The sequence below is a fragment of the Haliaeetus albicilla genome, chromosome 14 (genome assembly GCF_947461875.1).
Source record: "Haliaeetus albicilla chromosome 14, bHalAlb1.1, whole genome shotgun sequence".
In the NCBI taxonomy this organism is placed as follows: domain Eukaryota; kingdom Metazoa; phylum Chordata; class Aves; order Accipitriformes; family Accipitridae; genus Haliaeetus; species Haliaeetus albicilla.
The window spans coordinates 27,142,536-27,169,542 of NC_091496.1; the positions used below are offsets into that span (position 1 = coordinate 27,142,536).

The 27,007-nt window shown below is 35.0% G+C and overlaps 1 protein-coding gene across 6 annotated transcripts in view; it reads left to right on the forward strand.

The window, feature by feature from the left end:
* CTTNBP2 (cortactin binding protein 2) overlaps positions 1–27,007 on the forward strand; it is a 138,000-nt gene that overhangs the window by 93,085 nt on the left and 17,908 nt on the right. For all 6 annotated transcript variants that reach the window (XR_011327795.1, XM_069802074.1, XM_069802073.1 and 3 more), the window contains exons 5-14: positions 4,815–5,018; positions 10,465–10,564; positions 13,926–14,076; positions 15,130–15,384; positions 18,604–18,721; positions 21,176–21,451; positions 22,300–22,395; positions 22,817–22,896; positions 24,002–24,088; positions 24,172–24,271. Coding sequence is in view for 5 of the 6 variants with exons in the window: in XM_069802074.1 (XP_069658175.1) it covers positions 4,815–5,018; positions 10,465–10,564; positions 13,926–14,076; positions 15,130–15,384; positions 18,604–18,721; positions 21,176–21,451; positions 22,300–22,395; positions 22,817–22,896; positions 24,002–24,088; positions 24,172–24,271 (1,467 nt within the window). In the remaining variant the exon portion in view is untranslated. The remainder of the gene's footprint in view (positions 1–4,814; positions 5,019–10,464; positions 10,565–13,925; positions 14,077–15,129; positions 15,385–18,603; positions 18,722–21,175; positions 21,452–22,299; positions 22,396–22,816; positions 22,897–24,001; positions 24,089–24,171; positions 24,272–27,007) is intronic.

Consider the following 27,007-nt stretch of genomic DNA (forward strand, 5'->3'; position numbering starts at 1 on the left):
TATTGGCAAAATCAGCATCAAAGTGAATAGTTTTTGTAGGCAAGAGGCTGTCTTCCACAATCCTATCAGCATGAATTAGGCTGTATATTTCAGTTAGTCTTACATTACTAGAGGATGTCTGGTAATTATTTAAGACAGTTTTTTATTATTCTTTAAAAAAATAAATCTTCTATCTTAAAAATTAAATTACCACCACTTGACTTCATAACTCCATGTATTATTATTGCTTTAGTTTGTGCTTCAAAGTATAAATTTTTTTCTTAGGAGAACAATCAGCCTTTTTAAATAAGACTCTTCCACATAGTCAATATTGTGTTTTGTATGAAATTTGTGACAGTTCTCAGACAATTCGTAAAGACAGGATTTTTGTCAAAAAATATTAGTTTTTTTAAATTGTGCTGGTGTATGTGTTCAGATTGCCTTTCTTCATTTACGCTCTGTTCACTTCTTTTTGGAAGGGATGGAAACATTTGGGTTCATTTAATCCCCTTATAATCCTTGCTCTGAACATTTGATGCTGTTGATATTTGTAAGTGGCACTGCTTTCTGTGAATTTTTGCAATTGCAAATGGGAAACATATCCCATAATCTGAAGTGTGCAAAGAAAGATTGCTTAAACTCCAGTTAGTGGTCTGCTGTTTTATTTTATTAATATAGAGATGTCATTTTAATTTCCCTCCTTTACTGACTACAAACAGGTTCAAAGAACTTTAATAACTTTATCTGCAATACTCAGGTAAATATTCAGGAGCTCCTGTGTCTTTTATCCAAACTAATGCATATATTTTATTGCACTTATTCTCCAATCCCATTTTATTTATGTTTTTTAAGGGAACTTAATATATTTGGCCAAATGTTCTGGCAAACTGCAGAACTAAATAAACTTAGAGCAACAGATGTTATGCAAGTATAAAAAGACTTTTTTTTTTTTTTTTTAATTTTATGCTGAGAAAAGAAAAAAAATAGATTTTATAAATTTATATGGAAAAGAAATAGACTCTATCTTAGAAAAGAATAGATAAACCAAATTTATTAACAGTTTTCATTAAGATAATGTGGTCATTAATGCCTGAATTCATGTCACCTATTCACTTTCTTTTTTCAGTTTCTTTTTGAAGTATGACTTTCTTGAGGTGAAGAACATCTAACAAACTACAAATACTACTGAAACCTCCTTCCCATATCTGCATTTTCATGGCCTCTAGGCACAGATTCATTTAGTTTTATTAATGTTCTGGTTGATTTTAATCTGTTTTATTTCCTTTTTTTCAGAAAATGTTTAGAATTTCAATTTTATTTTCAGTTAAAGCAGAGCATGGTGAAATCTTATTCATATTTTATTGTATAGTAAGTAGTGAGCTTCAATCAGAATTTGTTAATAGTTTTAAGCAGTGCAAAACAAATTTAACATACTAAAAAAGACATTGAAAGAATCCTCCATTTTTATATTTTTTTGTCAATAAATTCATGTTTCTTTCTTTCTTATTGTGGAGTCAGAAGAATTGATAATAACCTAATTACTTAAGTATTCTATTTATTAATTTTAAAACAGTTTCCTAGTTAGCTCAGATTGCTTTAAGAACATATCAACAGCCTGATTTTCAGTAAGGGAATGTCTTGGCTCTAGAAAGAGCAACTATTAAGAGCACACTTAAAATCAGAGCACTGATTGTTTCAGTTACACGTTCTGCTAAATTAATGTAATGATACTTTCTTTTAGAGACAGGGCATTGTCCTGCATGTTGCTCTTTTTGTCCCTGGTAGGAAAAGACACCATGTCTTGCTGTTAATGTTGAACAGACTGCACATAGAGAAATTACAATGAACATTTATGGCCTGATTCAAAATGTGCGACAGTGTTTTCATTAACTTCAGCAGCCTTTGAACTGGTGCCAAAATGCTTCTGCTCTGTTTGGATTTCTACATTTCAGTGGCTGTAAGACTTCAAAATAGAAACGAATGTAGGCAGTTGGATTTTCATACCCCTGGGATTTCTGCTTTCACTTTCTTCTTGGTTTTGCGCTTTCTATGTCACTCCTCAATGAAGTATCGTTTTCATTTTGCTCATTTCTATAATGATTGATTTATTCTTTCTATACAATTGGCTTCGAAGATAAAAGGGGGTTGGGGGTGGTGGGAGGGTGAGGGACTGATCTGGGCTCTGAAATTAACCATCTCACATTCTGAAGCTGATGCCAGAAGCTGTTTTTGTCTATCCCTCTGCCCTTCATCACTGCATGCCCTACAAGCTTTCACAGATGCTTCACATTTCCTAACTTTTTGCATCTGTAATGGTGTACCTGATTTATTGGTATTTTCTAATGTTGGTATATTTTGCTGGATGAGTTCAGCTTTATTATATTGCTTTACATTGATAATAGAAGCTAAAGTTATGTTTATGTTATTAGCTGGTTTTTGTATCTTTTTCAGTAGAAGGTTTTCATCTAATGATAACCTAGTATAATGAATTTCATCACTGAATTGCAACAACATTGAATTGCAACAAAGAGTTGAAACGAAAGTTAAGATGCAACATATAGGACAAAAAAATTCCTTTTATTTTGGGATTTCTGTTAATGATGCTTTAAAAAAAAAAAAGGCAACAAAAAACTGGCACTATTTTTAATAAGGAAGGGAACCCAGAAATAGTATTGATATTACAAAACTGCTTGGCAAAGTGAACTTCATGCTTAAAGCTTAGTGTCAGGCTCCACAAATTCCCCCAAATAATTCCAATATAACTTGGACAAAGAATGTTAGCATCTGGAGTGCCACCCAAGCAATGTCCACTATCTGTTAACTACCATGGCAAGACAGTAAAAAATACAGGAGTACCATTTTAAAAACATTAATATATGTATAGCAACAGCTGCAGCACGGTTAGTTTCAAAGAACAACAAAAGGTTGGAATAATAACAACACTTTTATAATGGACAGGAAGAATAAAAATTATTCTTCAGACCTTTGGGGATTTTGTAAAAGTTATTGGAAGTGGAAATAATTTTTTTTTTTTTTTTTACCATGTAAAGGTTGCAGTTTGCTTGGTATATTGCTTGGGGGTTTTAGTTTTTGTTGGTTTTTTTGGTTTTTTTGGTTTTTTTTTAAACTTCAGAAAACCCTCAAAGTCCTCTGATTAAAAATATTGGAGAAACAAATAGTAAGAGTATGAATAGTAAGAAGGTAGCTTCGGAATTGTAGTTATATGAAGATGGATGGAGTTAACTTTACAGTTTATCGTCAGTTTAAAGTTGGATTTCTAAGGTAACTTCATAGCTGTAGTGATGATTTCTTACAGTCAACATCAAATAAATAAGTTGAATAATAAGTTTACATTGTGAGAATAGTGCAAATACGTTTGCTTTACATACTAACCTAGTAAACTTAATTTGAAATGACAAATTTAGCTTACTTTCGAAACAAATATGAAAATAGTCCAAGCATTTTTGTTGTTGTTGTTTTGAACTGGGATCAAACTATGTGTTCTTCATTGAAGCTGCTCAGATGATGGATTCTTGTGTAAGTCTGGACCTTAATTAAAATTTGCCCAGATCTTGCAAGGTTCCCAGACCTATTGCTTCTATAGAATTCTATTGGGAATTTCCATATTTAATTTTGTTTTTCCAAAAGGTGGAGCAGATCATCCCAGCATGGTAGAGCTACTGCCACATGCTGTTTCTAGTTCTAGGTGTTGGAGGTTGGATAGCACTTGATCAGCTTGATGGAGCTGGAGGTAATGCCCTGCAGCTGCTCTTCAGTCTTGGGTGTTGCAGAACCACAGTAAAAGCTGCATAAACTTGCTTTGTATTGTCAGTTTTCTGTCTCATATAATAGCTTATGTGTGGCCACAGAATACAAAGTTATTTATTTAAGGGAGAACATAATGTGGATTTTCTAAAGGTGATAGTAAAAATAAGACAAAAAAATCTTTCTCCTATTTTCTCTTGCAGTCCTTGATCAAGGAAGAATGCACAAAATTTTCTATGCCTTATGCAGCAAACTTCATATTCTTAACAAACTCTCTACTAAAGCTGATAAGTAATGAACAGAACATTTAACCAAGATAACTCCTAAGCTTTCAAAGCTTTGAATTGAATATTATTTTTTAACAGGGTGACTTGAAAGCTTTCCCTCGTAAACTTTAAATAACCCGTTATTAATTCTCACTGGAGCATTTCATAATATATTGTTTAGTATTGCTGAGTAAAAGGAATATTACCTTAAGGTACAGCTCAATAATAAATATATTTATTTATGTATTATTTGTGTAAATGATTTCTACATTTTTTTTCCAAACTTATTGAAAGGCACTTAAAGTTATTAAGGGCCCTGTGCGATTTATCTGTTTAACTGCAGGTGAGATATAAATACTAAAGTTTTCACTGAGACTGTAAAGGAGGATGAAATTTCATATGAAAATAAGTATTTTGTTTTGGAAGCCTTCCTCTAGATACTTTATAAAACTTTCCCAGCATATCAGCGATTAAATTATAACTTGAATAAACTTCCAGTAGTTTCTGAATTTTAAAAATATAAATTTTTTTGAGACATCCAGCTGCTACTACAGTTCATAACAAGTTTCACGTTAACCTTTTGTAATGAAATCCTGTTCATTTACATTAACAACTGTCGCCCCTGTACCCAGTTTTATTCTTCAGGATATCTTCTGATGTACAGATAAAGCATCATCAAAAAACTTGTGCTAAACTAACAAATCCTGTCATTTTGAAGATCCTTTTTAATTTTTAAAAGAACACAGAAATTGCAAAGCTTTATTTATGTGTCTTCCATCTAACTTCTGTTGCTTTAACTCACAGGCTGGTCTTCCTCCCTAACCCCTTTGTTAACAAGTGGTGGTCCTGTCCCCCTGGGTGGCAGGCCCACCCTTCTTCACCAAGCTGCTGCCCAGGGAAATGTCACTTTATTATCAATGCTGCTTAATGAAGAAGGACTGGACGTTAATTACTCTTGTGAAGATGGCTATTCTGCCTTGTATTCTGCTGCTACAAATGGACATACAGGTAAGTGATACTAAGTTTTGTTACAGCGTTCATGTGAAATAGTGAAAGCTTATTTCATAAGTTTTTAATATTAAATTAGGTCAAATGCATGATTTTAAAAATGTGAAATTGAGACCAAGGTATGTAGATTATATGACAAAGTAGTGTATATATAAGCAATGCTTCTGGAGGCAGAATTCTGGAACACAGAAAGCATTCTTGATTGTGGTAATTCTGCAGTAACATCCATTCTAATTCTCCACTCCCTTCCTATAAAAAGCCACCAGATATCATCACCCCATGTTCTGTGACAAACTAAAGATCTTTTGTAGCAAAGGCAATTTGAAAGGAAGAACTTTCTTCTACAGGGAGTAAGCAGGAAAGAATAGGTCATCACCAGTGTTTTGATCTTCAGCAGCAGTGAAAATCATGGAAGATGGTTTCAGAGTAGTATGTTACTTGGGAAATAAAATGAACTGTCTTTATTTTTGAACTAGATGAAATAGTTTCTTCTCTAGGCTCTACTGAGATAGTTAACATTTTTCTTTTTCTTTTCCCCACAACCCCAAACCTCAGTCTCAAGGAGGTAGCATCTCTGAACCTTTCAACAGTCAGTCTTCATATTTCATGAATATATTTATGAAATGAGGCAAATATGTTAGTAACAGATAAGAATTTCATGGATACAAACTCTAAGCGATAATTTTCAGACTGTTAACATAAGGCTCTCAAACAGCAGCTTTCTTTAAAATTCCAGTACACATTACTGTAGTTTTTTCTACTTATGTAAAAATCTTATAGATTCTTATATTGCAAATAATATAATTATGCTGTTTTGGACACTAAAGATGAAACCCACCAATACCGATGACAAATATTTCATTTATTTTTAGTAAAGTCAAGATTTTATTTCACAGAGGAAGTTGGAACACAGTGGCTTTAAAGCCACTGCTTTCAAGACTACTTTGTGGTTTTATTTAACAACGTGTTTGTTTGTGACACAATTAGAAAACCCTGATCCAGTGTTCAAAATAGTATTTAGAGAGACTATTCCATTATTTTTCTTAAGTACTTTAAAAATCAAAGCAAAGTTAGGATCCAAAATCCATAGCTAGACAGACAGTGTACATTTTTCTGACATGTTCAGGGTTAATTTTGCTACCAGGCATAGGGATAGGAGGAATTTTCCCTTTGTTCAGAATGGTATATTTTGTCTTTGCTTGCTAGGTGCTATGGTTTACTTTGTAGCAACATCTGAGTCTTTTCATCTGACAGATTCTTTACTGTTGCCAAGACCCTTAAAATATTGGAAAAGTCCTTTATTTCATTTTCTTCCTTTGGTGCTTATCTCTTCCTCCCCCACCCCCCAACTTTTTATCTTCAGTATTAAGAGTCCAAGTTTATTATAGTGTGTGGATTTATCCCCCCCCCCCCCACTGTATGGGTGTTCTGTGGATTCTTCTAGGCTTACATCCATTTATCATTGCTGGTGTTTGTGGGCGACCGTAATTGACCCAATTCTTCTTTACTCATCTTGTATTCCTAAAATGTTTTGAAGCAAATACCCTGATTTTCAGTTACAATTACTGAGCAGTTTTTACTGACAGCAAAGGCAATTTGGTTTCTCATTTTATTGTCAAAATTTCAAATTAGAGAGGCACTTGACAGAAGTATGAAAACACAATAATAAAAACAAACACATGCATATGCATCCTGTAATTGTTCAGCATCCTTTACTTCTTAAGATAAAAAATATATTACAAAGGTTTTAGTGTTGCTCTTCTATTTATAGTTGACAGGATGTGAAAAACACTTCGTTGTACAAATCGTTGCATTTTAGTGACTAAATGGATTGTACAAATTCTGAATGAGAGAATCACACAGCAGGAGTATTGATGGCTCCTTAATACATTATATGAAAATTGAGAGTAGTAGATTTATAATATTTTTGGAGAAAGGTTTTTGTGCTTAACCTTAATATGTAGTCCTTTCTATGTTACTTGCAGTTTGTTCCCAAGTACATGGATAGATGCAGCTCTTCAAAGTGAAGACTTTAAAAAAAAAATTACCTAAAAATATATAGGCTTAAGAAAGGAAGTATAGGACTAAATGTCTTATTTTAAAAAGTCCTTTTTAATAGCTTTTTTAACTAACCAGGTGGAAAGAAATGACACTGATGTAATTTTAAGAAGGATAAAATAATTTATTGTACAAATTTTTTCATTGCATTGAGTAGGATTGTCAATGGTAAGTTACTGACTTTTGGCTGTTGTTTTTTCCTTAGAATCATAGAATCATTTAGGTTGGAAAAGACCCTTAAGATCGAGTCCAGCTGTAATACTTAACACATAAGCTTACCCTGGTGGGTGATTGCACCATGATTTAATTTATTGAGAATACTTTCAACCTGGAGTTGGTGACTAAATAGATTCAGAGATTTCCAGGACCCCTTGTTTCTTCGAAGTCAACTAACCAGATTTTCTGATTTCTCCTGGGAGACACTTGGCCAGAATAGTAGCTCTAGACTTGTTAAGAGCCAGCATAGTGAGTACCTCCCTTCAGAAACAAACACCATGTTACAGAGTCTGGAAAGTGAATGATCTCCACACATTTTCAGTGAAGAAATACAGCATTTGAGATGTGTAGAGAACGTTAGAGCACATTGTAACCAGCATGGTGGCAGCAGCTGTTATGTGCTCTCAGCCCAATCTGTAGGCAAAATTGAGTACACAAGACAAGAGAGCACTCAAATATTCTTTCCTAATCTGTCCTATTTGCAAAATGTGTAGCCTTCCTGTTCGTAAACAGTTGCCTTTTGAGAGCTGCAGCTGAGGGTTTTTCCAGCACATGAAGCTCATAGCAGCTGCTTTGTTTCTTGCATACACTGTCCCCAATTCTGTAGGTCTGAGAGAGAAGTTCACCCTAAAAATATACACTAAATACTTTCATTGTGTTTCATTGGACACAAGGAAACTGTTAATGTTATGATTTAACCACTAGATTGGGATAGCTGAACAGATCGTTTTGTCAGGCTGTCTTGGTTTGATCCATGAACAAAGCAGGAGCTACTTCAGTTTATTATGCACTTGATAACATGTACAGTAGTTCACTTAGCTAATATATGTGCATATCTGTATTGTGTTGCTAATCCTGACCGTTCTCTGCCACACACAAGGTGGTCGAGAAAGAGAGAATGAAATAATAAGAGTTCCTGGAATGAGCTGTGAAGAGAATAATAATAATATCCTTTGGACTTGGCTATGTGCTAATCATATGCATTTATGGTATAATCAATTCTCTTCTGTCCTGAGTATTTGGAGGCTGTGGCACCCTGATTGATAGGAAAAACTGGAATGATGTGAGAAGTAGAAAGGAGTGAGGTGCAGAGACATACAGCTACATGAAGTCAGCTCTGCCGAGTCACTGGATGTATCTGCATGGTGTTTGCCAGCACTCTGGAAGAACTAACTACCCAGCTGTGGTGGAGAGCAGTAAAGTCTCCAGGTGTTTGTGCTGATACGCTTCCATGTTTTGCTTTTGCTTTGACCAAAACCTTTAACTGAGTGACAACATTGATGTCTGTCTTGTGCCTGCCCTTCCACCCAGTCCTCTCCACTGCTGATTACTTCTGTGGCAGACAGCAGTGAACAGGAGTTAATGAGCCTGGACTGACCCAAATTACCCTTCTCCAAATCCCATTCAGAAATCCATCCAGAGGACCCAGGCTCCTTGGAGATTATTGCCCTTTTACTTGATATGCCACCAGAACAGGTCACATAGAGCTTACTGTAAGATGCCTTATGAAAGTAGCTGTGTTTCCTCATGCTTGCACCTATCCCTGAGAATAAACAGCTCTTTTCAGTGATCTTCATCAGAAACAGTATCTTCACATAGATAAGTTACCACCTGAATGATCTGCCAATCAATAATTGTGAGTTAATTGTACCTTTCTAGAAAGGTGGTCTTGTTCTGTGCGTTCTTCATGGCTTTTGCATGGCTAACATATGCTTTATGCAGAAACCAGAGTATTCTAACCAAATACTTGAAACTGCTAGAAGAAAATTTTTTCAACATCCTTCATAAACTTTACAAGTATTTTAGGATGTCAAGCAGGAATCTGTGTTTTCAAGTTAATTGTTTAATATAAGACTGGGATTGACAATGGAAAGAGGGAAAAAAAAAAGTTGCTGTTAGCAGAATATTTTTTCTGTTACGAAGTGATTGAAAATATAATTTGATTTTAATTGGTATTATCTTAAAAGTGGAAATACTAGTTAAGTTAGTTAACTGAGAGCTTCTTTATGACTTAAAAAATTATTACAGATGAAGTCCTGGTGGTTTATCCTGACAACCAAATTTAAAAGAAAAAAAAATTCAGATCAGATTACTTATTTTAAAAAGTAAGAATCTTAATTTACAATATAATAATTTACCATGTTTTAAAATCTTATTTCTTAATGTTAAATTATTTATTCAATCAACTCCACAATATCTGTATTAATGTTTGAAAGAATTGTAACAGAAATAAATACATTCAGGAATGGGTTAGATTAGTCAGATTTCTAAGTAATTCTAAATATATGTTTCTGATATCTAGAGATAAGCTTAACTAGCAAAGTTTGGCTCCAGGATCTTACCCAGTGCTGGAACAGAGTGCATTAAGCTTGCTTAGAAGTGAGGTCAGGAGTTTATAACTGGTGTTCTAGCTGAGCTTATTTTCAGAGTAGTAGTTTCAACTACGAAAGACTTGTTTTATTTTGGTCTAGAACCAATTTCGAGAATATAGAGCAGATTAAGTATTTTCTTCAAACTTAATTTCATCAAATGATATTCCAATTTGTGGATGAAAAGCAGTCTAGTTACATAGTAATTAATGATCTTAATTTAGATGTAGGATGGTGGAATCAGGCTGGTACTATTTTTAGCATGTCATTTTGGCAATATATGAACGGGAGTGGTTTGTCAGCTTTTCTTATTTGTCATTGCAATCCCAAGTCAAAGTGTCCTAAACTGAGACTGGCCACCGTGTTGCTTGAGTTACGTGTAGCTTGTGAGCATCTCCCCTGTGGCTGTCATATTTGGGATGTGTCACATGACTGCCAGCGGGACTGTGCTGCCTTTAGGGGGCTGCTGGATGATTTGAACTCGCCACTTTGGAGGTAAATTAGCTAACACTGTGGGAGTTGCCAGCAATGGGCACATATTTGCATACCAGTAGAACCCAACCCAAGCCTTTTTTTTTTTTTTTTTTTTTTTTCCCCCCCAAAAGAGTGGTGGTGCCCCCAGGGAGTCAATTCTAACCTCTCTCCTGCAAACTACTTCCTGAGCTTCTACTTTGGTTCACTACAGTGTGCCATGTATAGTCAAAAAAGACTGGCTGCTGTTACCCCTTGCACGGGTTTTAACTTGTGGTAGTTTTAACCACTTGTTTTTGTTGCATCAGTCTATGTTTTTGCTCAATTTATAGATTGTGTGAGATTGCTGCTGACTGCAGAAGCAGAAGTTGATGCTGCTGATAAAAACGGCTTTACACCCTTGTGTTCAGCAGTTGCTCAGGGACATGTCAAGTAAGTGAAGTCTGAAGATTTTGCCTGTCAGCTATTACTCAATTTTATATTCCCTTTACATTATATTATATACTTTTTTCATTACATTACTGTTGCATTCTTAGGTATAAATGCATTTAACTATCATTTATTGAAAGTATCTACTGAAACTTATATTCATATGCCATTCTAGTTTTAATATTTGCCATTTGTTTTGTTTCCAGTTGCAGCTCTTAAGGTTGATGAATGTGTATTATTTGTTACCACAATACGATACTGGTCTACATGGGCATCAGACCTTTGAATTTCTTGATATTCTTCGAGTTATCAGCCATAATACAGGATTAACAGAGGAAGGAGGAAAGAGATTATTTTTGCACTGATTTTTTTGAAGCATAGGGAACTATGAATATCATATTCAGAGACAAAAGAACACTTATCTGAGTATTCTCCTGAGTGATATAGAATCAAATACTTTAAAAAACAAAACAGGGGTTTTTAAGGTTTAATTTTTTTTGTATCAGTAACTTTGAAAAACAGAAAATTATGCATAAGTCAAAGAATATTTCTAATAACATTCTTCAAAATGTAGTTACAATAATTTCCTTTTATTATTTGAAGGTTCTAATTTTATAAAGATTGTTTTATGACAGTATGATTGGAAAATTCTGTCTTCTTTTCTTTTTATACTGAGAACCAGTAATTTATCCAGATGATTGGGTTTTTTCCTCCCTTTTCCTCCCTTCTTCATAGGAGCTGAAGGCTAATGTTGCATTTCTGCTCTGCAGCTTTACTGTGTATCACAGAATCATAGGGAATAGACATGAAGGTTGGAAGCAACCATTAGATAACCTCTTTCAGAGGATCCTTATCCATATAAAACGATTTTACAAATGCAAAAGGTCATACACAGCATGACTAGGAATCTTTATTACAGACTTTAGCTTTGTTTTATGTATCTTTGGTTTTGCTTATCTTTCAGTCTTTGATTCTTTTAATGTTGCATTTTACTATTTTTAAGGATTTTACTCTGATATAGTAACCCATAGGGGTCAGAGTCTTTGAGTGTTGCGATAGGCCCTCACCCAACAATGAGAAAGAGTGGGATCCCTCTCCTTCTCACGGTCTTCTATGAGTATATAAGTATCATCAGATTCTTGCCACTTCTTAGAGGACTTCATGCTTATCAACTAATGGGCATCTTTTACTGGAAGTCTTAATCCAGAGGTAGCAGATTCCCACTAGGTGTTTTGAGCACAGAAATACATATCTAGTTAAATGTTTCAGTGTTTTACATAAAACCTGTAAAAATTACGTGTGACTTGACAAGACAAACCAAAAATACACTCTTCATATTCTCACACTAAAATTATCTTAGACTTTGTTTAAATAGAAAGCTCTTTATTTCTCTGACTTACCCTCACAACACTTTGCTATATATCGTCTGCTGTCTTATGATACTGCAGGCTTTATATTCTTTTTCCCTCAGAGTTAGTTATGTAGTATGAGATCCTTAAACACTTTTCTTGCTTTCACTTTTTTTAGATACAAAACATGAAGTGAATTGTAAAAGCGAGCATGGAATAATAATGGGGCTAGCCAAAAATATCGGAGCGACTATGAATGCTTCAGGCTGTTTGATTTGTTAATCACGTCAAAGTTCTGGCTCAGAAAAATTCTGTCATAGGCAGAATTTGGGGCAATAGTATATAGTCTGTCCCCTTTCAAGTGTCGTGTCGCGTAGTCCATGTTACTTCTACTACAGCACTAAGAATCTGGGGTTAATGACAGCACTATCAATTACACAGTACTTGTCTGTGATAGATTTGCTAGCCAGTCCCCTGTGTGTGTTACTAACCTTATTCCTGAACTGAGACAATACTGTTATTCCAGCCCTAGTTACACAGTCAGAAAAAAAAATGATAGTTTTTTGAAGTTGTTCAGTAATATCACCAATTCAGAAAATGCTTTTAGGAGAAGCTTACAAAATTGTTTCCCATGTGGTCCAGGCCACGCTGACTTTACCTGACCTTGAGGTGGAAAGTCAGTGTAGCATTTCCAGAATTGTTAAATGATTGCAAAATGATGCAAAATAACAAAAAAGATATTTTTAACATAGCAGACTTAAAACTCCTTCTGAGTTGCTTTATGGAGGTGTCTTGTTATGAGCCCCTCTTAAGATGACTTTTGTGACTGTATGGTTAGGATACATGTTCAACATTTGATAAGGTAGAGCATTACTTTCCTTTGTATTTTTTTCTGTTCATTTGAGCATTTTCAGAAAGCGCAACTAAGTAATTTATATTAATGTTATCTGTTTTAACTCTTTTCTAAAATTGTGCATTTTGTCTTGAAGTTGATTGATTTTTCTGACTAAAAACTTAACAAAAAGAAATTTTTTTTAAATACTTGTGATTTTTTTAATCTGTAATTTCTTATATAGTTATATATACCTTACACTGGTTTAAATGTTTTGTCATTTTGTTTGTTTTAGTATGGTCTCCTAATGGGTAGTTATTTAGCATTGAATTAATTGCTTTGAGGCTTTGTTGTTGATAGCCTTCTATTTTTATGGACTGATAAAAATTGAGCCAGAGAGATGGGGAATTATCTTTGTCTACAGCCTTTGTTTGAACTGCAGAGGGAGTAGACTGGCCCTAAGATTTTCCTAAAGTCTTGAGAGTTGTTGAAAACCTGGGTTTGGGAAGGGAAAGGGAGCCAACCCTGGCATGAGAACCAGGAAGAAAACTGGACCTACTGCCACAGGGTTGTGAAGAAGTACAGGATCTTGGATCCGAATGTCAGTCCCCAGTGAGTTGCTCTTCAGCACTCCACCTAATCTTCCAGCCTCCCTAATCCAGTAGCTGCTACCAACATACCCCAGGCCACCCTCCATTCAGGGATCTGAATGGTAGGTAGTGCCATAGATGTTTTTCTGTCCCCACCAGGTTACTTCCCTAGGTGAGTGTCCCTTTTGCTAGTATCTAAAGCTAGTTCTAGTCCTTCCTTTTTTTCCCTTTCCTTTTTAAAACTATTTTAAGTATCAGTAGTCAGAAAAGAAATGTAACTTTTTTGCTCAGCTGTAGGTCTTCTTAACTAGCTGTCATCAAGTTTTTATTAGCCTTGTGAAATTAAATGTTTTACATTCACAGTTTTTAAATGCAGCTACAGTAGTTTAAGATTTACGTGTTTAAACTAACCTGATTTTCCATCTTTATACCTGTGTATAAAATTATACCTTATGCTTGTGTATATATGATGGATAAAATCACAGGTAGATCTGTATCTATAAAATCAGTACTTTATAAAAAAATATTTAAGTTATAAAGAAGTTTTGGATGTCAAATATAAGATAATTTTACTATCTTATTGTTTGCTGTAGGTGTGCAGAATTATTAATTATGTATCAGGCTGATATTAACCATGCTGCTGAAAGAGGACAGACACCTTTGTACCTGGCCTGTAAAAATGGAAATAACGATTGTATTAAGCTATTGTTGGAAGGTGGAGCAGATCGAACAGTAAAAACCAGTGTAAGTTAAAATAGTTTCTAAAGTTAAAGTACCTTGTATAGTACTGAATAACTGCAAACAGCTAGGAAATATTTATGTTAATATACTTATTTAAAGGGGTTTTTTAAAGCTGGAATAAACAATGTAATTTGAAATTAATATTTTGTTCTTTTCATCATAGTTTCTGGTTTTTTTTTAAGCTGTGTGTTGTCTAAAATCTCCTAAATTATGTGACTTCCATATCATTTTACATATTTCAGATTCTGCCTGCAGTTTGCTGCAGACTTTTCTTCAGTACTGGATTTTCCTTCCACGTTTTATGTTAGGGTGCTTTATAGTTGTCCTTGAGGGGACGCCCCCCCACAAATTTGTCAGCCAGTATTGTAAAGTCCCATCTATCATAGATGGGAGAATATGGCAAAAAAAATTGTATCTACAGGAGAAAGGGAGGAGCACTGTCTCAGAATTAACGTCTAGGTTATTGCCCTTTTCAGGTGTTTTCCTGAAATTTTTCTTAGGACTTGGACGTAAACATGACAATAAATGTGGGATGTAGGCTGTCCAGAAACACAGCACACCAGTACATTCTTCTGCTCTATTACACTGATTTTTTTTTTTATTCATTTATTTTGCATTTGAAAAGTAAATATATTTGTCTTGAAAGGAGAGAAAGTTATGAAAATATCTGATTGATAAATTGGTTAATGCAACATGAAACAAATTATAGATCATTAGAATCGTGTTAGTTTGATACATGATAAGGAAACAGTTTATTAACAGCATGTAAGCCCTGTATTACTTAGACTCTTCTAAAAATTTTGAAGTGTCTGTCTGTTGGACTGTCCTTGGAGAAAGCTGTAAAATTTTCTTTCTGCTACATTTTCTTCCCTCTCTTTCTTCCACTCCAAACACGTACAAGCAACTCTGTTTTCCCAAAGGATTATTATGTCACTCTTGCTTATCTTTTTAATTTCCAAACAGAGCCTTCCATTCAGATTCATTGCTGACAGAAGTTCTGCAAACATTTTTCTATGTGTTTGGTGGGAGTGTGCTTTTTGCTTTTGTTTTTTTTAGGATGGCTGGTCACCAATTCATGCAGCAGTGGATTCTGGTAATGTAGACAGTCTCAAGCTCCTTATGTACTATGGAGAGCCAAACAATAGGAACTCTATGACTGATGAAGAGCCTAATTCAGACTACTTTGATTTGGAGAAGAGAGAAGACAACTACAGCAGTAGAGTAAAGCCTGTTATTTCTGCAGATCTCATCAACCATGCTGACAAAGAGGGTTGGACTGCTGCCCACATAGCAGCATCAAAAGGCTTTAAGGTCAGTCAATGTGAACAAGTTACAGTAACCTGACAGAATTTAGGCAAGATAAACCCTTCTTTTTTATCTTTGAAGAACTGAAACTTAGTTGTCAAATCTAAGTTTGCTATCTAGTTTATTGACCCAATTAAAGAGAGACAGAGAGATACTTCCAGTGACAATTTACCCCAGAAGCTAGGTGTCAAATGGGGTGAATTGTCATATTTAAATGCCTGTTTCTTTTGGAATAACAATAAAAAGAGAAAACATGATTACCTGAGATTCAGATTTTCAAAGTTAAGGTGAGGTGAATCCCACCCTAAATGCCAATTCATGGGTGTCATGTATTTATAGGTATTAGATGGACATAGTTTCCAGTTACAGTTAGGAATGATTTAACTATGAACAATTTTTCCTGTGGGAGGGAAGGGAGGAAAACAAATTTGAGAATCAGATTTGTGCAGTAATACATTGTTTAATTTGTTATTTGGGGCAGACTTTTTAGCAGGCAATGAATAAGTTTTCAGCAGGCTGGGATAACTGATGACATGGAGAAGACCTGACAGGTCTTACTGATGATAAACAGGAAGACTTCTGGAAATTGAGTATCACTTGAAGGATTTGACATCAGAAGCTTTACACTTCTAAAAGTGTACACTAAACAGTGATTGTTTAAAGGTTTTTCTTTTTTTTTTTTTTCTTTTTTTTTTATGACAGCTGTCAGTCAGATCTTACTGTGAAACTTTTCCCCAGGGAGAAAATAGAGGATACTAAACACAGAAGAGAGTGAATTTTAGGAAAATATAGCCCAAGACTTTGAAAACCAGCTTGTGATTACATGCCTAATTCAATATCTATTATTATGTTCACTTTTTTTCCTGATAAATTTACTATGATAAATTCAAAATCAGCACAGATTTAAGATTCAGTTTATTAAATTATGTTTTTTTAGGCACCAACCACTGCTTACTCAGCATTTTGCATGACAGGGTCAATGTTCCATTACCAGTGTCTGTTAGGCAGGTACAGACTCATTTCAGTTTCCACTCATCTGAATTTAGATGGAGCTTAAGGTATTTGTTATAGTCTGTAAATACCTAAATAGCGTGCAATATATTGCTTCTTTCTGCAATAATATAATCCTGAGGAACTTGGAAACTACATTTTATTTACTGTCTAAAAGATGCTTTGGCTAGGTGTTCTCTCTGAAGGCTCTGACGCTGGAAGTCTTCACATATACCTTTCATGAATAACTCATGGTTTTGAGTTTCTGAGCACATTGCAAGTCAACTGTTTAATAAGATCTCCATTGAGGTTTGAGAGTATTCTCTTAGCTGATGAAGGCAATATATAGCTGGCAGTCAGATTCCTGGTTTTGATGTTGCAGAGACTTTATATAATTGTATTTGATTAAATGCATTTATTGACTTGAGAGATGTTTCAGATACTAAGAAGCTAAAGAAAGCTTAATAGCCATCTTCAAGTACTGTTAACACTTCAACTTCATTCTCTAATCCTTTATCTGCACTGCATGTCATCCACGACACTACATGGTAGTTGCCTTTAAACTATCTTGGCACTTGTACCCTTTTCTTTTGAGATTGGTCGGTGCCATTCTTTACAGATGAATTAAGCTAGGGAGTCTTAGCTGCCATTTCATAGGCAACAGAGCCAACAAAGCTTCTCATTTTACTAAGGAAATAAGCCTCATTTCTTTGTTCTCTCCCACTTCTTTCTTCCCTCTTTACTTCCCACTTCCAGCCTCATGGTTCAGTCCTCTGCTTTCTGCTGTCTTTGGCATTCATTGCACCCATTTGAGAGACAGAGTTAACTTACTAACCTGGCAATAAAATATGCCTTTTTTTTTTTTCTGGTTAATTTTCTTCTGGCAAAGTTAGTGAGCTAATTAATTTTTTAAAAGTTCTTGCAAGTGCTGGAACCACAATCTGATAAAACTTGTCTCACAGGGAAATATAGCTTGAATGACTGTTATGTTTATGAAAGATGTCAGAGTATCAGATACACTGACAAAAGTCTTTCTGTTAGAACAGCTACAAAATAGGTAACAGGAGACAAACCTGCAACAAGCCACTGTTCTTAATCAAAATACTTAATAGCTGCTTCTCTGTGTTTTCAAGGTTTGGTTTCTCTGCTATGATTAACCCCAGAGGTTATCAATACAGTATTGACTAGTATCATTTCTGATGGTGTCTTTTTATAGTATGGGTATCTGTCCTTGAAAGGCATGTCTAAGGATGACAAACTTTCATGAAGGCCACCTGTACAGTTGCTGAATGGATGATCATTAGAAATTGGGATTTAATCAGTCTTCTGATCACTGATCAATCAACATTTGAATGTAGTTTTGTGAGGGCTTCCCCCCCCCCGCCACCACTAGTTTGGGAGGATCTATATAATTAATTTTTTTTTCATGTTACAATATGACTGTACCAACCCAAATTTATCTGCTAGTAGCTTGTTTCTAATGAATTGTAATGAATTTTTTCTTTTGTTGAGCATATGACTTTTTTAAAGTCTTTGAATTTTAAGAGGGCATCATGTTGTTGTCATCCACAAAATGTTTGTGCTCTGACTTTAAAAGAAATGCATTTTTATTTCACAGCACTGTTACTGTGCTTGCAGAAATTCAGGTTTAACTGCCAGAGAAGAGGCTTGCAAGGTGATTTTAAAATGATAGTTTTTCTTTTGCTGTGTCCCACTCAGATGTCAGGTATGATGGAAACTCCTGCTTGGTGAATTGCAAAGTGAAAACTGGTTTTATGGGTTACTATCTGAACAGACTCAATAATTAGTCTGTATTAAGCTTTAGAATTGCTTTTTTAGTGTTGCTTGAACGTTGAGGCCAAAATGTTCAAAACAGGATGCATAGCTGGGCTTATATTTCCTTATGTGAATACCTAAACTAGTGGTCAGATGTTAAGAATTTCTCAATTCAACTGATCAGCACTTGATGCTTGCAGACTGTAGAAGCTTGGCTGCATATGTTCTGCTTTTTCAAAATCTTGATTTGAGAATTTCAAGTCTGCTATAAAATATTTTTACTTCTGGTTTTCAACTCTGTGAGGAACATCATTTGGACGCTCATATACAGAAGCTCCGTAGCTGACTATCTGTGGAAATGCGTGTGTAAGAATTTCAGTTAGGAGTCTAACTGCATATTGGTAGAACTCTTTAATGCAGCAAATGGACAAGTAAATAATACATTTGTTACCTTTGCAGAACTGTCTAGAAATCCTTTGTAGCCATGGTGGACTAGAGGCTGAGAGAAAAGATAAGTGTAATCGAACATTGCATGATGTTGCTACTGATGATTGCAAACATCTTCTAGAAAACTTAAGTAAGTAAATGCTATCAGCACTATATAAAAGTGTTTTTAGTAAAGAGCTTGTGGGAGAAAAATGAGAAATATTAAAAGTGTAATTGTCACTTTTCTGGGACCACAAAATTAAGTTTTCTTAAACTAGCAAGTTTCTATTCTCCAAATTTTGCAAAAGCATATGATAAAATTTTGTTGGAGGTTATTAAATGACTTATGTCCTTGTTTCTAAAGCATTTGAAAAGATGGTATATATTGTACATGTGCAAACATCCATAGTCTCTTAAAATTTCTGATTTTAATATTAGTAATTGCTTTTTTTAAAGCTATTATCCTCATCTTATATTTTCTTCAAATTCTTGCAGAAAAATCACTTAGTGGTGGACAGCTTTTGTATTTTCTCAGGCTAAGACAATCATCTAGTCATATCTGAATCTCTTTTTAGAGCATAGTTTTATTTATCATTTGTTTATTGTTGAGGGGATTGTTCGTTTTATTCTTCAAAATGAGTCTTAGAGACAACATCAAACAGCTTCTTTTTTCCAACATCGATAACTTCTGTCAGCAGAAGATTATTCTTCTGTTGGAACCTGTCTTCTTCCTCCTCTGTAAGTTGTATCAAAATTCAGTAGAGCAGGCCAACCTGTGTATTTCTTGAGTTAGAACTTAGTCCATCCACTCACAAGTTCTGTGTTTTCTATTTCTCTGTATAGTCAGAAGTACTGTCATTGTAGATTTGTATGCTTTGTATTTATTCACTTTTTTTTTTTGTGTTGTGGGATGTAGGGCTGTGGGTAGTGGAGTTCACTGATTATCAACAAATTGGGGAAGCTTTCTATGTGTTGCTTCTGATTTTCCTCTTCAGCTATTATAATATCTAGGTTCTTACCATTTTACTGTAGGTGCAGAGGGGAACATGGCTCACTTTCTATTAGAAACTCCTCTGTGGTCTACTTCTTTATGAGACCGAAGCCAATTTCTGATGGCTGAATCTGTAGCCTGTTAAACTGATGCTTGTATTTTCATCAGTCCTAGTACCCCATTTCTCTGGATGGGCTTATCATGAATCCAACTGCTTTTATCAGGTCAGAACCTGATGGAGTCCAAACTCCATTTCTCTTCTCTTTCATTTGTTAAGCCTGTTGTTAACATCAGTGCAATCATAATTAGCTTTTTTGCCCCTGTGATTTCTGATCCGTGGAAGCTTGGAAACACCATTCTCATCTGGGTATCCGCTTCAACAAGCCGAGACTGCATTTTGGGTAAGCTGTGTATGTATCATCCTCTGCCTTCCTCACATTCCAGTAAGGTTTCCTCTGTAAGGAATTACATGCATGTAAGACAGGAGGATGTGCTCCAACAGATCTGAAAGGCTGGGGGCCAGGATTGACAGCTATGCCATAGAGGTCACATGCACTGAAATTTAGGCATACACTGTACCTCTGTCCTAGGGGCCTGTTTCCATGTAGAGAACCCTCTGTATTTCTTATAGTCATTGCTCATTTCCCTGAGGTCCAGCCATCAGAAGGGCAAGCCTTTGATACATTTCTCACAATCCCACATCTGAAGGATGCCTGTAAGTAATCTTTCCCTATGGTAGGCTAGTGGGTTTAAATCAGAGCTTTTCTGACATCAGAAAAGCTTCATTGGTTTGTATCAGCTGAAGATTTGGCTCCTGAACTCAAGAGCAAAACTAAGATCATGTTGCCAGATTTCATAATAAGCTGATATCTTTTTTTGTGGTGCACTTATTTTTAATTTCAAGGATAATTTCTGAAAGGTACTGTGTTGGCATTTAAGTTAGAATATAGTTTTATTTTCACTTTTAGTCATCTAAATGATCCATACAGACTGCTGTTCTGTTGAGTTGTATTCCATTTTTCAAAGAGCAAGATTTAAAATAACTTCATTCAATTAATTTTGTTTCTAGAATGTGCATGTAAATTTCCTACTTTCTTTTTTAAATATTTTGTCATTTTATCCCATAGCAAATCAAATATACACTTCCAAGTGAATTTTCTGTCTTAGCTCTTAGTCTTTTATTTAAAGACATTTGGCTCAGCTGTGTTTTCCACTTGTACACTAGTGCCAGAAAATTCCTTTCTGCATTGATAATAAAAATGTGCACAACCACAATAAACTGAAATGTTAAGACACTACCTACCATCTGTCTTAATTTATAAGAAATTAATCTGTAAAGAGGAAATAAATGATTAAGTAAGTTTTGTCCTGCTTCCTGTTATTTAAGCATAATTTATAATGTAAAAAAAAATATGATACCTTGATAATTGTTTTTCATCACTGCTCTGATTTTGTGGTGGTGATCTGTGCTGCTCTTTAATATTTGCTTTTCTGTAGCAGGAGTTATTTGTAGCTTTTCTTTGCAATATTAAATGTTATTGGACGTTAAATAATAATTTTTTTTTAATTGAGTTTTACAGTTTTTCTCATTCTTGGTTTTCTGTTTTTCAACAGATGCTCTTAATGTACCTGTAAGGATTTCAGTCAGTGGCATTGAACCAGCTCATTGTGGTACAGAGGAATTTGATACAGAAAACACAATATGTGCTTTAAATATCCGCAAACAAACATCATGGGATGATTTTTCAAAAGCAGTGAGTCAAGCAGTGACAAACCATTTCCAAGCAATTGCTTCTGATGGATGGAGGAGCCTAGAAGACCTGTCGTTTAATAGTGCTGCAGAATCCAACATTGGCCTCAGCGCAAGCAGTATATTATCTGTCAAACTAGGTATCAATATTGGTGTAATAAGAAAAGCAAAAATTGGGGGTTTTCTTGAATTTGTGAAATCTTGTAGGTAAGATAAAAATATCTAGATTTCTGGATCTTTTAAAACTTAAACTAAGAAAGCCCAATCTAGCTATGGAACTTGAACAGTGCTGGCATGAAAGCATTCTTTACTTTTAGCTATGTGTATGGTACAATTCATTAAGCACTTTAGTATCATCTCGGGGACCATGAGGCCCTATGTTAATTAGTCCTTTACTCAATTTAGTATTTCAGAGGAAACATCTGTATTACAGGTGAAACAAAACAATTCAAAGCAAAGCCCACAATATGTCTTGACAGTACATCCAGAATGTACAGTAAATCCAGACTGTAAATCATCAGCATAGGTAGAACAGAACTACTCCTGCTTTATGTAACTTCAGTTACCAAGGTAAATCAGAAAAATCTTTAAAATGATGAGAAATTGGCCAAAATGTGGTGGTAGTAGTAACAGTTGCATAGGATTCTGAAAATTCGTGTCCTTCATCTTAGATGCCTTTCTCCCCACCAACTGCCCACCACCCCCCAAAAAACCTTTTCACATTAGACTGGGAAAATCATCTTATTTTACTTTATTTTACATGTAAAGATGACAGGCTAGCTATTAAACTTGTGTCTCAATTGGCAGAAAACATTAGTATCCTCAGTGGTGTATCAAATAATAGTATGATTTGGTACATGGGACTGGTTTGTTTGTCAAATTTGTCAGTGTGTGCACACAATCTTTGTAAGCAAGTGAATATGCTTGAGAATAGGACGCTTTATATAGATACAGGGAATATATCTCTTTTATTTTTTCTTTTTAACAGGAAACATTTCATGGTCAACAGGTCAGATTTTTTCCCAGCCACCATGGGACTTTTTGAAGAACAACAGAGCTGAGCATATCACAGTGTTTTTGTTTGGTAATTTTCAATTAATAATTTTCAGGTTTGAATGTTAAGACATTCCATATGAAATACATAATTTGAGAATTATTTGCTACTGGTTTTGTTCTTCAGTGTTGTTTGATCCTCAGAAATATCATATCCAATTAATTGTTTAACTAGATTTGAAAGGGTCTAGAACATTTAGAAAATATGCTGGCACATAAAAGCCCTGCTACTTTTTTCAGTTATTTAATAGTGTCAGTTTTACTGATGTCATGGATACCCATGAATGTATGTTGCTAGATAAATGCCTTTCATTTCTTCACCATTTTAATTTGCATAGCCTATAATTTTAGGAGATCACTGTAGAATACTGCATGAAAAGCATATGTATCCATCATACATGCTTGTAAATATGAGAGATTTAGAAAAGTTACTTGTGTATCTCTTCCTAAAGGACCTCAAGAAGGCTGCCTAAATAGTGTGACTTATGCATCTATGATCCATCTTCAGACACTTCAGAATTACCTCCGCCTGGTAAGTACTAAGCTAGCTTCTCTCTGCATGCTATTTATACATGGAAATACTTCTGTAATAGTGTTTACTAAGAAAAATTGATCTTCTACTCTGTGAAAGAATGTCAAGACTTCTAAAAAACGAAATGGGATGAAAGCTGTTATTTTAAAATAAAGTTCCCCCTAAATCTTACCCCAATAACTTTAGTCATGTGAGGGCATTAATTGTCTTCTTTAAACAGCTGCAACCTGATTAACTGAATGGCTTAAGAAAATATATTAAAAGCTCTGTGATATCTTATTTCTTTCCAAAGTTATTTTATTCCACTTTTTGAGGGGAAAGTAAATTAGAATAACATTCTTGTAAGCAATTATTTCAGGCTTGAATTTTATTATTAGCATATCTCCTGTAACACAATTTATTTAATACCTCAAAATGTAAAGATAATATGAGTTAACTTTCATAGATCATTTGTTTTAACATTGCTAATCAAATCAGAATTAGTTTAAAATCTGCACAATTTCTGCTGTGTCCTTGGATAGTATTTTATGTTGTTAGAAGAACAGTTACATGCCATAGGTTTCTGCTGTGTTCAACAATATTGCACAATGATATGAGTGTATGCCCTTACCGACTTTTTAGAGATAAAGTAGTTTTACAGTTAAGATAGATGAAACAATTTTTATTCTATTGTATTGATAACATGATCCCATTTCAACTGGAAATAAAGTCCTTAGTCTAAGTCCTTAAGTTAGCAGTGACTTAAACTACTCTTTGATGATCTGATTGAACATCATTCTCGTTTATCTATTTTAATTCAAAATCAAGAAAATATTTGTGACTCCTAAATTCATCTACTTCCTATGTGAATTTTTCAAGTTTTAATGATTACTATAATGACAAAATACCTTTTCATGTAGTTTTACAAATTAAGATATAAATTTATCAATACACTTCCAAGATATTGTATGCAAATATTGCCTATTTTGAAACTAATATAGTAAGGATTATCAACTCCAGTAGTGCAAAACAAAGAATTTTGTCTGTTTGATGCCGATTGTGTCATCTAGGTGACAAAAAAAATCCAAGTCTGAACTTTCAAGAATAATTTATTGTCTATCTGTAGGTTGAACAATACCGTAATGTCATCTTCCATGGTCCAGAAGGAAGTTTGCAAGACTATATAGCATATCAGATAGCAGCCTGCATGAAGGTATTAACGCAAACATATAAAGTAAATTAGTTCATAGTTTAGAGTTTTCACTATTTCACCAAATCTATAAATTTTCAACACAGCAAAAGCAAGTGGCTGCAGGATCCACATGTGAAATCGTTAAAGTTGAAGTGGATGCTGGTTTCTCCAAGGAGCAGCTTGCAGAACTGTTCATCAGTAGCGGTAAGGTTATTTGAGCGGAACTAATTTTGGTAATTTGTAGGAAAATTTTTAATGGTACAAAGCAAAGAAATACATTAAAACATTTTGCATAGTGGTTGGCGTGTTTTAACAGCACCCATAGTTTTCCAGGTGCTTGTGGAATAATGTTGAGTCAAAAGTTTGTGCCATTTAAGTAAAATTAACAGTCCTTAATACTTTTTTTCTCTTTCATTCCTTTTTCCCTTTGTTTGTGGGCCTTTAAAAGTTGATTGCTGTGGTACAGATCTACTGAATCAGGAGTTCTATTGTTGCCTTATTGTAGTTGTTCTAATAATTATTAACTTTCTGGGAATAAAAGGAGCAGTGAAAGAATTCTTAAAAAGTCAGACCACTTGCTTTTGATATATTCCTGTTTACTAGATACTTATGTGTGGCTCTGAGCCAAATTTTGTCACCCGGGCAGGCAAATGTTAGTGTGTGTGTGTGTGTGTGCGTGTGTGTGTATTCTGACCCATTACTACAGGACAAAGTTGAATTTCTGTTAAAATGAACAGTTTTCTCTTAATGGATGTGAATAGCTAGGTGTAGATTAAAGTCCTGTTACTTGGGTGCTCCGTAATGAAGTATTCTTGGAGTGGTCAGTAGGCTGTACCTGTGTAAATTCACAATGAATAATCGGTAAGAGTGAAAAAAAGGACAAAGTAGCCAAAGATGAATAGCAGTGCAAATTAAGTATGGAAGCAGAAGAATGGGGGCACATGGGACAGAGAATGTAAAAAAAAAGAAATAGAATGGTGCTAAAAGTGAAGGAAAAAGCAGTGTTTTCTGTGGAAGGCTTTTTCAAGGGCAGGTTGTGCTGCGTTTTGCCCATACTCATGCATTCAAACTCTGATTTCTTTTATTTCACCATAGTATTAACCATACATGGCCTGAAGGGTGATATGGTGCTTCCTTTTCTTTACTACTGTTCAAATAAATTTTGACTTAAATACAGTTTTACTGTTTGCAAGCAGTTCTCAGATACGTAGTTGCTTTCACCTCTTTGCAGCTTTTTTCTATTTTTTTTTTCATTTTTGTTTTATGAGTGTTTAGGTTTTGGTTTTTTCATTGACAAAAACTAGCAATGTATTTTGAATCTAACCTAGGTGGCAAGACCTCCTTTTCATCCAAAAATGTTGGGCTTTTCTCTTTTATTATTATGGTCCCTTCTACAGCTTTAGGATCTTACTTTACCTCTCACTCAATATGGTCATTCACATTAAAAATAAATGTCGTAAATGTCATTACTGCTTGGAATAACCTTGTTTTTCAGGAGCTGTGATTTTGACATTTCACTTTCTGTATGGAAAGAGGCTGGGCTTCTGGCATTTGAAGTTTTAACAATTTCAATTGTGCCAATGCAGTGCCTCTGGATGCATTCTCATGTGCTACCATGATGAAACTTTGAGACAGCCAGAGATTTGAGAGGAGGATCAGCCACTACATTTTTCCTTCTCAGCATGGGCAGATCAGAAACACCAAGAGGAATCTGAATCTCACAAGCAAATGTTTTATTCAAACAAACTAGAATTACTAACTCTTTAATCAGAAAAACTACAATTTAGTGAGTGAGACTGAATGCTGTCTTCTACCTGCTGTGTGTGTGCGGTGTGGGGCCTATTCTTCAAGTATGCTTTCATCCTGTAGCTTTCATTGGCTTTCTTGGTTGCAACAAACTCTGCGCCATCCCCTCTGACAACATCTGTGCTCACAAACAAAAGCAGAGCCATATCATGGGTTTGTACAATGGTGTGCAGTGCTCCATTCTGTTTGTTAGCGTACTTCCTGGTGTAACTTCAGTCTATGCCATTTTTTCTTCCAGGAAATCCTGGTCACAGTTTGGAGGATAGTTATTATTCCCACATGTCATTTTCATGTGTGTGCTATCACATTCCAGGGAGAGAAGAGACCATTTAGGCAGAAGTTAGCTAGGCTTTGGTGTTTGGCCTGCAGGCGAGAAAATCATTCATAGTCTGGTTTGTTTATTAGCCACTGTCTCGTAGGAAAGCTTCTTCTTTTGGATACTTTACTCGGTGTCAGCCACACACTCTTCTTCATAGTCTGTGTTTGCATTTCAGCATCGTGCTGCTGGTCGAGCCTCTCATTTTTCTGCCTGCTCCTTGCCCCATTGTTCTGCCACATCTCCTCTCCAAGGGGAGCACTCTCCTCTTCTCTCTAAATGGTTCCATCAGACACAGAGGAGGTACCTGTCCTCCCTGCTATCCAGCTATATCCTCTTAGTAAAACAGGGCAGTAATATTCAGGAAACTGCAAATAAATAGCATCAACTAGTCAGTTGCTGTAAGTTTTGCCCTATTACTCATCATTTTCCTTAATGACCATCTTTAGTACCACCTTGAGAAGTTTTGAAACAATGCAAGGCACAATATACTCAAGACAAGTGTTTTGCTTAATATTTGTATTACAGAAGCATTCCCCTGGGATTTAGTGTTACAGGAACGCTTGCAAAAGCTGTATCTTTTTTAGGCAGTAAATAAAATCAGGAAAAATAAAGGAAAATATCTGAAATGTGAAATGTGAAAAAAGGTTCAGGTGCTACTGTTTGTGCCTCAAACTAGCTCTGGTTATTTGGGTGATTTTTAAAGATATTGGAGGAAGTTTTGAAGAGAGGATAGTAGCAAACAAATAGACAATCTCATAAAATGATTAAGTTTCTTATAAACATGGAATATTCTGAATCCTTTTATCGCTACATGG